Genomic DNA, 12,541 nt, shown 5'->3' with positions numbered 1-12,541 from the left:
TCAGCTAAATTCTCGCTCCTTTCTTTCTTTCTTTCTTTCTTTCTTTTTTTTACCAGATGAGATCACGGCCAGCTTCCGCCGCTTCGGTCACCTGTTTGTGGACTGGCCTCACAAAGCCGAGAGCAAGTCCTACTTTCCTCCCAAAGGTGAGTCACCTTTTTATTTTCTCCTGTCATAACACGATCTTAACCCATTCTGACCTGAGATCAGATTCATACGAGGTTTCCACTGGACACACACTGGTCTGATTAGCCCATTCTGACCTGAGATCAGATTCTAAAAAATGTCAGTCGTTCTTCGATCTTTCAAAAATAGCAGACCTACAAGCTCGTAGCGCGCCACTCGGTGGCGCGCTATGAGCTTGTAGATCTGCTATTTTTCAATAGCTAAAGCATAACATGATGCCAACACCAAAATGGGTGCCCGGTCAGAATGGGTTAACCCATTTTGGGGCGGGGAACCCCTTTTGGTGTTAGCATTATGTTTTATGTTATAGCCTAGTAGCCAAAAAGTGAACCCGGACATGTTGAGTACACCAACGTTTTACGTTATAAATGTTTAGTATGGGTCCCCAGCATGTAGAAACTGATGTTATAAATGTTTAGTATGGGTCCCCAGCATGTAGAAACTGATGTTATAAATGTTTAGTATGGGTCCCACTCCCCAGCATGTAGAAACTGATGTTATAAATGTTTAGTATGGGTCCCCAGCATGTAGAAACTGATGTTATAAATGTTTAGTATGGGTCCCCAGCATGTAGAAACTGATGTTATAAATGTTTAGTATGGGTCCCCAGCATGTAGAAACTGATGTTATAAATGTTTAGTATGGGTCCCGAGCATGTAGAAACTGATGTTATAAATGTTTAGTATGGGTCCCCAGCATGTAGAAACTGATGTTATAAATGTTTAGTATGGGTCCCCAGCATGTAGAAACTGATGTTATAAATGTTTAGTATGGGTCCCCAGCATGTAGAAACTGATGTTATAAATGTTTAGTATGGGTCCCCACCATGTAGAAACTGATGTTATAAATGTTTAGTATGGGTCCCCAGCATGTAGAAACTGATGTTATAAATGTTTAGTATGGGTCCCCAGCATGTAGAAACTGATGTTATAAATGTTGAGTATGGGTCCCCAGCATGTAGAAACTGATGTTATAAATGTTTAGTATGGGTCCCCCAGCATGTAGAAACTGATGTTATAAATGTTTAGTATGGGTCCCCAGCATGTAGAAACTGATGTTATAAATGTTTAGTATGGGTCCCCAGCATGTAGAAACTGATGTTATAAATGTTTAGTATGGGTCCCCAGCATGTAGAAACTGATGTTATAAATGTTGAGTATGGGTCCCCAGCATGTAGAAACTGATGTTATAAATGTTGAGTATGGGTCCCCAGCATGTAGAAACTGATGTTAGAAATGTTGAGTATGGGTCCCCAGCATGTAGAAACTGATGTTATAAATGTTTAGTATGGGTCCCCAGCATGTAGAAACTGATGTTATAAATGTTTAGTATGGGTCCCCAGCATGTAGAAACTGATGTTATAAATGTTTAGTATGGGTCCCCAGCATGTATAAACTGATGTTATAAATGTTGAGTATGGGTCCCCAGCATGTAGAAACTGATGTTAGAAATGTTGAGTATGGGTCCCCAGCATGTAGAAACTGCCGGATGCTAACTTGCATTTGTTGGGCAATTTCCATAATTGGCATAATATGTGACCATAGAAGGCAAAATATTCTAAATGTCATCATGCTTTATCTAGCATGTGGTGTGTCAAACTAGGGGGTTTTCATGATGCTGAATCCATGTGGTGTGTCAAACTAGGGGGTTTTCATGATGCTGAATCCATGTGGTGTGTCAAACTAGGGGGTTCTCATGATGCTGAATCCATGTGGTGTGTCAAACTAGGGGGTTCTCATGATGCTGAATCCATTCCAAGCATTAGTTTAGCAAAACAACACTCATTGGGCTAAAAACGGCCATGCCCTACATGTGCTGACATCATCAATTTGTGATGAAGGCATTGGCCGTTTTTAGCCTACCTGGGATCTGATCTCAGGTCAGAATGGGTTAAACGGCTTATTGGCCTGGGCACCATTTCATTTAGGGTACATGATCCTTTCGGGAGCGGATGATGATGATGAAAAGCTACGGGCTACGAGAGCTTTTATTGAGAAAAGTCGGTTTGAGGGAAAAGGAAGTTGCCGCCCGTTGTTCCTGCCTGTCGGCTACAAAACAGTACTACAACATGACGTAACGATATCATCCGCTCCCGACCGGATCATGCAGACTTTTGAAACAGAGACCAGGCTTTCCTCCGAGCTGGTGGAAAGCCTGGTGAGGCGAGGTTAGCGGCTTATAGTCCAGTGCGGCTTGTATATGTATGTACACATTTTCCCCTACATTTAGCTGGTGCGGCTTATATTCAGGTGCACTTTATAGTCCGGGAATGACGGTACAATGTACATGTTTAGGGCATGTCATGTGGTCTAGACCTGCAGAGTCTTGTGATCTACCTTTTGGGCATGTTTATCACGTGTTTGTGGTGTTGAAAAAGACATCAAGCCATAGGCTATTTTTAACCATAGTAGCCGTCTATTTTTTTCTGCAAAACCGCATGTGGTTCTCAATATTTCATGTCAAGGACCCCAAAGATTATATGAAATATGCCGCCGACCCCCATCTGAAGATATGTTGTTCCGGGAACTCCCCCAGAAGCAAAGATTTGAGTTAAAAACGTTCGCTGTGAAAGAATATATATTCAAAGATTTGTGCGACATTTTCATGATCTTTCAAAAATGGCAGACCTACAAGCTCGTAGCACGCCACTCGGTGGTGCGCTATGAGCTTGTACATCTGCTATTTTTCAATAGCTAGATTATAGCATAATGTTTTAAACACCAAAAGGGGTTCCCGCCCAAAATGGGTTAAAGCATTGTTATACTTTAGCTATTGAAAAATAGCAGATCTACAAGCTCATAGCGCGGCACTCGGTCCCAAAATGGGTTAGTGAGAGAGGTTGAGCGCATGCGGTGACACCTGCCCGATACTCGGCAGGTGTGTACCTAACATAACATGTTAGGTACAAAAAAAACAAAAACACGTTCGCTCTGAAAGAATATACTGTATATTCAAAGATTTGCGCCGCATTTTCACGATAAAAACAAAATAGCAGATCTACAAGCTCCTAGCGTGGCACTCGGTGCCGTGCTATACGAGCTTGTAGATCTGATATTTTCCAATAGCTGAAGTGTAACATAATGCTTATAACACCAAGAGGGGTTTCCCGACCAGAACGGGTTAATACCGCGTGATAAAACACTTCCATCTTTAGCTGGTCGGTTGCTGTCTTTATGTTGTCATCTTGTGCATGCAGCAATGCACACATACCGTACACATACTGTACACATACTGTACACTCGGATGCATTTAGCAAGAACCGACACGACGTAACACGACGGCAAATTGTAGGCCCGGGCCATCACAGATATTAAATAATCACCCAACTGCAATTATTTGAGATCATCGCAATTATGTAAAAGTAGCAGAAAGGGCAGATATACAAGCTTACTTTGTGCCACCGTGTTTTTTGATTGATTGATCTATTTATTTATTTATTAACAGTTTGCAGAATTACAGTACATTTCAAGCACAAACTCAATACAAAGACTGTTAACTGTGAGTGGACGACCCAATTAACCCATTCTGACCTGAGATCAGATTCTAAAAATGTCTTCTATGTCAGTCGCTCTTCGATTTAAAAAAAAATAGCAGACCTACAAGCTCGTAGCGCGCCACTCGGTGGCGCGCTATGAGCTTGTAGATCTGCTATTTTCCAATAGCTAAAGCACGGCATGATGCTAACACCAACATGGGTTAAGCGTTTGTTAACAACAGGGTCCACAACAGGGTCCACCATGTTCAATTCATCAAAACATTTAGAGACTTACAAATAGACACTTCCATATAGTCAAAGAACAGAACAGGAATTCATCATAAAGGAGGTAAAAAGGGAAAAGAAACATATACAGTGAGGGGAAAAGGGGGGGGGGGGATTCAGATTTTATGGGCGCCAGTTTTGATTGGCAGCCGTCCGTAGGTGCCCTTTGAGAGCGGTTTTGAAGGAGTCAAGGGATTCACACGTGTGACGTGTTGTAAGCTCAAACTGTTTACAGTATTTTGTACGTGTTTAGGAAATAAAGAATATACAGTGTCGTGATTTCTTTGTATGTTTAAATTATTTGACATATCTGCCCCCCAAACAAACTAGGCTAAAATGTCAGGGAAGGGGCTAGTGCTAGTAGTGGAGAAATAAAAGTAATTTCATGTTTGGTCGCGCCTGGGCATTGCTCTCTGCATGCATCCAACCATTAGGATGCCATCGAGACATTTTGGGTGACTAAAACTATTCAAACGACTCAAACTAAGTGTGTGTGTGTGTGTGTGTGTGTGTGTGTGTGTGTGTGTGTGTGTGTGTGTGTGTGTAGGCTACGCCTTCCTGCTGTTCCAAGACGAGAGCTCTGTTCAGGCGCTAATCGACGCCTGCATCGAAGAGGACGGAAAACTCTACCTGTGTGTGTCCAGTCCTACCATCAAAGACAAGCCGGTCAGTTTACCAACACACACACACACACACACACACACACACACACACACACAGAGGAATGGAGCCGGTCAGTTTACCAACGCACGCACACACACACACACACACACAGAGGAATGCAGCCGGTCAGTATACCAACGCACACACACACACACAGAGGAATGGAGCCCGGAAATCGGGAACATTACAAACCCGGTTCTGAATTTATCGAGACCCGGCGAGTATCTTTTGGCTTGTCGAGCCTGTTATCGGGTGTAGCGGCCCCGCTATACCCAGATCCCGATAAGAATGAAAATACACAACAATAGCAGATCTACAAGCTCGCAGCGTGGCACTTGGTGCCGCGCTATGAGCATGTAGATCTGTCGGGAGCGGGAGCGACGGTGTTGTCGGACTAATGCCTGTCGGACTGTTGGTATGTCTAACCAACCTATGCACCCCGATGTAACTGTTGGTTCTGACATGTCCTGCTCGTGTGTGTGTGTGTGTGTGTGTGTGTGTGTGTGTGTGTGTGTGTGTGTGTGTGTGTGTGTACAGGTCCAGATCCGGCCCTGGAACCTGAACGACAGTGACTTTGTGATGGACGGCTCCCAGCCTCTAGACCCCAGGAAGACCATCTTCGTTGGCGGTGTCCCGCGTCCGCTCCGCGCAGGTACACTTCACCCAGGGGTCTTCAACAGGAGGCCCAGGGGTCTTCAACGGGAGGCCCAGGGCAGTGGTTCACCCAGGGGTCTTCAACAGGAGGCCCAGGGCAGTGGTTCACCCAGGGGTCTTCAACGGGAGGCCCAGGGCAGTGGTTCACCCAGGGGTCTTCAACAGGAGGCCCAGGGCAGTGGTTCCCAGTGGTTCCTTTCAAGGACCCCCAGTTTGATATGCAACATGCTACAGACCCCTATTTAATGGCATTTCTATCTCTGGGACCCACATTTATATTGTAAAATCAATGTTAATTCAACTCTGAGAGTGTACAAACGGTTGGATCTACGGTTGGATCGACAAGCTCGCAACGCATTGCAGCGCGATGTGTTCTTTGTGAGCTTGCAGATCTGCCATTTGTCGCCTTTGGACTTCTACGGTTAACAGCTTTATTGCCTGACTAGTCATTATAAGACGTTACGGTCACTGCCGGTGTTTGCAGTTACCTTTGAGGCGTCAAAGCGTCGTGTTTCTGCCTGATGAAAATCCGGCGGAAAATAGTCCCATCCTTTGTTCCCCAGTCGACACATAACCCACTGCCGCCATGCCATCAACGACAAAGAGCCTATAGGTGAGCCAAGATGGCCCCTTGTCCCCTCGTTCACTTTGGACTCAGTTTCCCAGAAGCCCTCGCAAGCCAGCGTTGATTTCCGGTTAGGTCATCGTAAAGCACCGGCCTCGTCACCATGTCCGCAAACAAAGCCGGTATTTCTTTTTAGGTTATCAAGAAACGACGAATTAAACAAATGTAACAAGTAGCGGTGTTACGCAGGGAAAGACAATGGCGTAAAACAAGTGAAGCTGTTGAAATGTAGTAAAAAAGTGTGCGTGTGCGTGTGTGCGTGTGTGTGTGTGTGTGTGTGTGTGTGTGTGTGTGTGCAGTGGAGCTGGCTATGATCATGGACCGGCTCTACGGGGGCGTGTGCTACGCGGGCATCGACACGGACCCGGAGCTGAAGTACCCAAAGGGGGCGGGGCGCGTGGCCTTCTCCAATCAGCAGAGCTACATCGCCGCCATCAGCGCTCGCTTTGTGCAGCTGCAGCACGGAGAGATCGATAAACGGGTGAGTCAGGTCTCTCTCTCTCACTCTCTCTCTCTCTCTCAACAATTACATGTCATGAGAAAACATGGGGGGGGGGGGGTTTTGTGAGAAAAGAAAGAAGACAACGGGACTTATTTGGAATCCTGTCCTTAGATGGAAGAGGGTATTAAATAGCGTTTTAAAAAGGCTCCCTGGCTAATAAGCATTGTATTATGCCTTAATTAGGGATGTTAATTAATCGTTAATCAATTAATCGCCGGTAATTCTTGCGGTTCTATCATTGGGTGGTTTTCTGTGCTGCCGAGGAACCCTCGGGGCTTAACTGGGGATAGGGAGGAACTCCTTATATGGTCAACACACTCTATAGTAGGAAGGATTACCACAACAAAACAAAAAAGAAGTGATATTTGAATTAAGTGAAATCACTGAATATACCTTTAACTAACCGGTTAATCGATCGATAAGCTTATCGAAATGAATTAATCGATCATTCCCATCCCTGGCCCTTAATGCATTGTATTGAAAATTTCGGATTTCCCGGTCATCGCGATTGGAATATTTTTTTGCTGTTTTCTGGAGACCAGATGGACGTCGCCTTTAGCTCGCTTATAGCATCGATGGCCACAAACCGGACGCGCGGCAGAAAGAGCCTTGCTGGTTAGTCAGTCAGGGACCAAGCAGAAGGCTGAAGCTAAATTCCACGACCCAAAATCTCGGCCACTCGCTCACTCCCACTCGCTCACTCCCACTCGGTCACTCGGGGTCAATCCAGCGTGACCCGGGAAAATGGTTAACGTTCCGATTGTTAAAGTGCTCCATCGAGGAGGAGAGTGGAGTCGAGTGGAGGAGCCGAGTGGGCTCTCCGAGACCGCATAGAGCGAGTGTACATCAGGTGCAGGCTCGGTGGGGTATTTTGTGAAAAGGACCACAACAAGCCACTGGCTTTATTGCGTTGTGTGATATAAGCATAATAAAAAGTAGGATATATAAATTAGGCCGGCTATATTGTGCGCACCTCAAAAGCTATAGTTAATTTATCATCTGTGCATGCCTGAATGCACAGACTGCTATGAATGACGGTGACAAAAAAGTCTTTATTTATACAGTATGTGGACTGAACTGAATATGTAAGTTAGAGATGCTCCGATCAGGTTTTTTGGGGCCGATCACCGATCACCGGAAACAGTACAGGCCGATACCGATATTGCCGATACCGACCGATCACAGCGTCGTGAAATCCATATTTTTTTCCATTGTGTAGCATATATACTTACTGTAGTTTCTACTGTACTCTTCTTACACATCATTGACATTGTAAGTATAAAAATTAGGAGATGAGAAAGTTTTTTTGCAAGCTGAGGCAACGTGCAATATTTCACTCTAGACTCTCTTAGAGACAACTTGGAGGTTACAGAGTAAACTGTAGAGACTCAAAATGCAGTGGTTCCCAAAGTGGGGTCCGTGGACCCCCAGGGGTCCTTGAGGGAGTTCCAGGGGGTCCCCAGCTAAAAGGATAGTTTGGAACCAAATGGACCCGTCAGGGTTAACATTGATTTTACAATATAATTTGGGGTCTCAGAGATAGAAGTGGCATTAAATGGGGGTTCGTAGTCAAACTGGGGGTCCTTGAAATTAAACTGGTGGAGAAATTTGAGAATCACTGCTACAATCTTCTTATGGGGGTCCCTGGCATATCTTTTCAAATGGGCGTCCGTGGGCTGGTGATCAGTGTCAATTTGGGGGTCCTTGACGTGAAAAGGTTTGGGAACCACTGTCTTAGAGACAACTTGGAGAGTAAACTGTAGCTTTCTTCTTTCATCAAATACAAAAATATAATAATAATAATAACATACCGTACATGTTCAGTGCACGGACACAGACAACTGAACATTTCACTGTACAGACTAAAATAAAAAGCAGGCTGCTAGTGTTAGCACTTGTATACTGTATAGGCTCGCTGATCGTTAGCTTAGTGCTTAGATTAGCGTGTAGCTACTGATTCAACCCACTGATTGAACTTAATCTCCACCTTTAATCTAAGTAATTTTTTTATTGACAACGTGAACGAACCCCGACACCAGCGCTGCAAAAATAGACAGATCTACAAGCTCTCAACGCGTAGCGAACTGCGCTGCAGAAACAGGCAGGACGCGATGCCTTGAGAGCCTGTGTGGATCAGCAGCAGCATGGGGCCGGCACTCCCAACCTCCGACGGTGCGGGGAGGCAAGACTTTAGAGATGAGTCGGTCACGAACGAATCAAAAGAACTAGTTCTTTTTGGTGAACGAAACCGATCCGGTCACTTCCGTGAACGATCCGTTCAAAATGCAAATGACGGGGAATCGCCCGGCTGCTCTTCTCATTCAGTGCGAGGGTGCAGGGCGGGGCCGTGCTCTCCGTCTCCAGGGCTCCCACACACTTCTCCGGGGAGGAGGAGGAGCACTGGGCAGGCTACATGTTGCTGTGGCTAAAAACAGTCACCAGCCAGTGGTTGTGATGTTAGCTTCAAGCTAACAAGCCAAGCTAATAGCTTGGCTTGCATCTGCTTGTCCGTTCCAACTTCACTTCATCTCCACCTGTAACTTATTTCATATTTTTTCCCAAGCTCTCAACAGCGACCGGAGCTGCAAAAACAGGCGCCCCCTTAAAGGAGACTTGCCACTGTCACACTGTCTGTTTTGATCGGGCGTTTTGATCGGCAATTTTGATTTATTTTGAGAATCCGATCCGATCCGATACAGGCATGATCGGCCGATCATGATCGGTGGCCGATCGATCGGCGCATCTCTAATGTAAGTCAGAGAGACTATACCTAATTCCTGTTATAGTGTCCGTTATTTGCAAAGACCGTCGGAGGAGGACTGACTGTCGAAGGAGGGGGGGGGGGATTTATACGTGTGCGCATCCTGGCGCTTATTCACTATTTCAGGAATAAATAGCCTTGCCTTGCACATGTTACCAATACATACACATTGGCCTCGGTTACATGCACAAAATGATGAATTGTCTATTCTGTAGACTGTACGGCTCTGTTCGGAGTTCCAGTGATCCAGCTGTGTGACTGTGACACTGTATTGTTCCACCACTTTTGCTTTGGAAATGTAAACGTATGTTTTCCCATGCCAATAAAGCCCTTTGAATTGAATTGAATTGATACACGTCATTAGTGATCGCGGAATGTGCCGTCGCTTTGAAATGACAGCGTAGTACATTCCGATTCTAGAGGAAAATTCGACCACCACCCTGTCCTCGCATCGAATCCTCTCCTCCTCGCTGGGGGCGGAGACGAGGAGCGAGTGGAGGACGCGAGGAGAGTGAGTGTGAAAGTTGTGGTATTGGAATTTAGCTTGTCAAAGGGTGAATTGAGTACTTTTTTCCACTCATGTCCTCTCCCCTGTCCTCTCTCCCCTGTCCTCTCTCCCCTGTCCTCTCTCCCCTGTCCTCTCTCCTCTGTCCTCTCTCCCCTGTCCTCTCTCCCCTGTCCTCTCTCCCCTGTCCTCTCTCCCCTGTCCTCTCTCCTCTGTCCTCTGTCCTCTCTCCCCTGTCCTCTCTCCTCTCCCCTCTCTCCCCTGTCCTCTCTCCTCTGTCCTCTCTCCTCTGTCCTCTCTCCCCTGTCCTCTCTCCTCTCTCCCCTGTCCTCTCTCCCCTGTCCACTCCTGTCCTCTCTCCCCTGTCCTCTCTCCCCTGTCCTCTCTCCCCTGTCCGCTCCTGTCCTCTCTCCTCTCTCCTCTGTCCTCTCTCCCCTGTCCTCTGTCCTCTCTCCTCTGTCCTCTCTCCCCTGTCCTCTCTCCCCTGTCCTCTCTCCTCTGTCCTCTCTCCTCTCTCCCCTGTCCTCTCTCCTCTGTCCTCTCTCCTCTGCCCTCTCTCCCCTGTCCTCTCTCCCCTGTCCTCTCTCTGTCCTCTCCCATCTCTCCCCTGTCCTCTCTCCCCTGTCCTCTCTCCCCTGTCCTCTCTCCCCTGTCCTCTCTTCCCTGTCCTCTCTCCTCTGTCCTCTCCCCTCTCTCCCCTGTCCTCTCTCCCCTGTCCTCTCTCCCCTGTCCTCTCTCCCCTGTCCCCTCTCCCCTGTCCTCTCTCCCCTGTCCTCTCTCCCCTGTCCTCTGTCCTCTCTCCTCTGTCCTCTCTCCCCTGTCCTCTCTCCTCTCTCCCCTGTCCTCTCTCCCCTGTCCTCTCTCCCCTGTCCACTCCTGTCCTCTCTCCCCTGTCCTCTCTCCCCTGTCCTCTGTCCTCTGTCCCCTCTCCCCTGTCCTCTCTCCCCTGTCCTCTCTCCCATGTCCTCTCTCCCATGTCCTCTCTCCTCTGTCCTCTCTCCCCTGTCCTCTCTCCCCTGTCCTCTCTCCCCTGTCCTCTCTCCCCTGTCCTCTCTCCTCTGTCCTCTGTCCCCTCTCCCCTGTCCTCTCTCCCCTGTCCTGTCTCCCATGTCCTCTCTCCCATGTCCTCTCTCCCCTGTCCTCTCTCCCCTGTCCTCTCTCCCATGTCCTCTCTCCCCTGTCCTCTCTCCCATGTCCTCTCTCCCCTGTCCTCTCTCCCCTGTCCTCTCTCCCCTGTCCTCTCTCCCCTGTCCTCTCTCCTCTGTCCTCTCTCCCCTGTCCTCTCTCCCCTGTCCTCTCTCCCCTGTCCTCTCTCCCCTGTCCTCTCTCCCCTGTCCTCTCTCCCCTGTCCTCTCTCCTCTGTCCTCTCTCCCCTGTCCTCTCTCCTCTGTCCTCTCTCCCCTGTCCTCTCTCCTCTGTCCTCTCTCCTCTGTCCTGTGTCCTCTCTCCTCTCTCCCCTGTCCTCTCTCCCCTGTCCTCTCTCCCCTGTCCTCTCTCCCCTGTCCTCTCTCCTCTGTCCTCTCTCCCATGTCCTCTCTCCCCTGTCCTCTCTCCTCTGTCCTCTCTCCTCTCTCCCCTGTCCTCTCTCCCCTGTCCTCTCTCCCTGTCCTCTCTCCCTGTCCTCTCTCCCCTGTCCTCTCTCCCTGTCCTCTCTCCCCTGTCCCCTCTCCTCTGTCCTCTCTCCTCTGTCCTCTCTCCTCTGTCCTCTGTCCTCTCTCCTCTCTCCCCTGTCCTCTCTCCCCTGTCCTCTCTCCCCCAGGTGGAAGTAAAGCCATACGTGCTGGACGACCAGCTGTGCGACGAGTGCCAGGGGACGCGCTGCGGCGGCAAGTTTGCGCCCTTCTTCTGCGCCAACGTCACGTGCCTGCAGTACTACTGCGAGTACTGCTGGGCCGCCATCCACTCCCGCGCCGGCCGCGAGTTCCACAAGCCGCTGGTGAAGGAGGGCGGCGACCGCCCGCGCCACATCTCCTTCCGCTGGAACTGAGGGGACGGGACGCCGCGCGGACCACGGGACGGACGGACGGACGGACGGACGGAGAACGTGAGAAAAGATGGCGGGTTCTAGGAGGAGGAGGGGGTTGAAATGGAGTGGGACGGTAGCGGGTTCTAGGAGGAGAGGGGGGGGGGTTGAGACGGAGTGGGACGGTAGCGGGTTCTAGGAGGAGGGGGGGGGGGGGGGTTGAGACGGAGTGGGGCGGTAGCGGGTTCTAGGAGGAGGGGGGGGGGTTGAGACGGAGTGGGACGGTAGCGTTAGGGAGTCGCAAATCATTGTACAAATAAATGCACTTTTCTGTTGCTGGTTCCTTTTTTTCTTCTTTTTTTTTTTTTTACCTCTAATTACATCAGAATCCATTTTATTTTATTTATCTTTTCCTTTCTTTCAGTTTTCTTATTTTTTAACTAAGTTAATATAAATCTATATAGATATATCTATATTTTGAAAATAGAAGAGAAGAAACTGGAATTATATCCCCTCCTCCTCCCCCCCCCCCCCCCCAAAAAAAGAAAAAAAAGTCCAGCAAGAAATGGAAGAAAAACGTGTAATATAATTTTAATTTATGCATTTTGATTTTGTTCTTATATTTTTTTATTGGTGAAGAAGAAAACAGATTCTATATAGGAAAGACTGGGTTGTGAAATGCTACCCTGCTATTCAATTGGAGCTTGATTGGCCGTTGAATTAAAAGCAGTTTATGATTTGTTTTGATACAAGAGGACAAAGAATGACAAATATTCAGTTATGATTGACAATGTATACTTTTATCTGAAATTCTGTTTTATTTTTGTTTTCTCCTTCCTTTCGTTACGATGCTCCAGAGAGAGAGAGAGAGTCCTATTTAAATTGAGTGATTTGACTTATTTTTTTCAAGAGGTATGATTTA

General features: G+C 47.8%; 1 protein-coding gene across 2 annotated transcripts in view; it reads left to right on the top strand.

The window, feature by feature from the left end:
- LOC310862209 (cytoplasmic polyadenylation element-binding protein 4-like) overlaps positions 1 to 11,725 on the top strand; it is an 80,095-nt gene extending 68,370 nt beyond the window's left edge. For both annotated transcript variants that reach the window (XM_083769976.1, XM_083769975.1), the window contains 5 exons: positions 57 to 146; positions 4,494 to 4,612; positions 5,147 to 5,261; positions 6,188 to 6,369; positions 11,416 to 11,725. In XM_083769976.1, coding sequence (XP_083626102.1) covers positions 57 to 146; positions 4,494 to 4,612; positions 5,147 to 5,261; positions 6,188 to 6,369; positions 11,416 to 11,643 — 734 coding nt within the window. In that variant the 3' untranslated portion in view covers positions 11,644 to 11,725. The remainder of the gene's footprint in view (positions 1 to 56; positions 147 to 4,493; positions 4,613 to 5,146; positions 5,262 to 6,187; positions 6,370 to 11,415) is intronic.
- The last annotated feature ends 816 nt before the right edge of the window (positions 11,726 to 12,541 follow it).

The sequence above is a fragment of the Protomyctophum parallelum genome (genome assembly GCF_964188405.1).
Source record: "Protomyctophum parallelum genome assembly, chromosome: 1".
NCBI classification, from domain to species: domain Eukaryota; kingdom Metazoa; phylum Chordata; class Actinopteri; order Myctophiformes; family Myctophidae; genus Protomyctophum; species Protomyctophum parallelum.
Note: the sequence above shows the minus strand (reverse complement) of the source record. Positions and strands in the feature narration are given on the sequence as shown.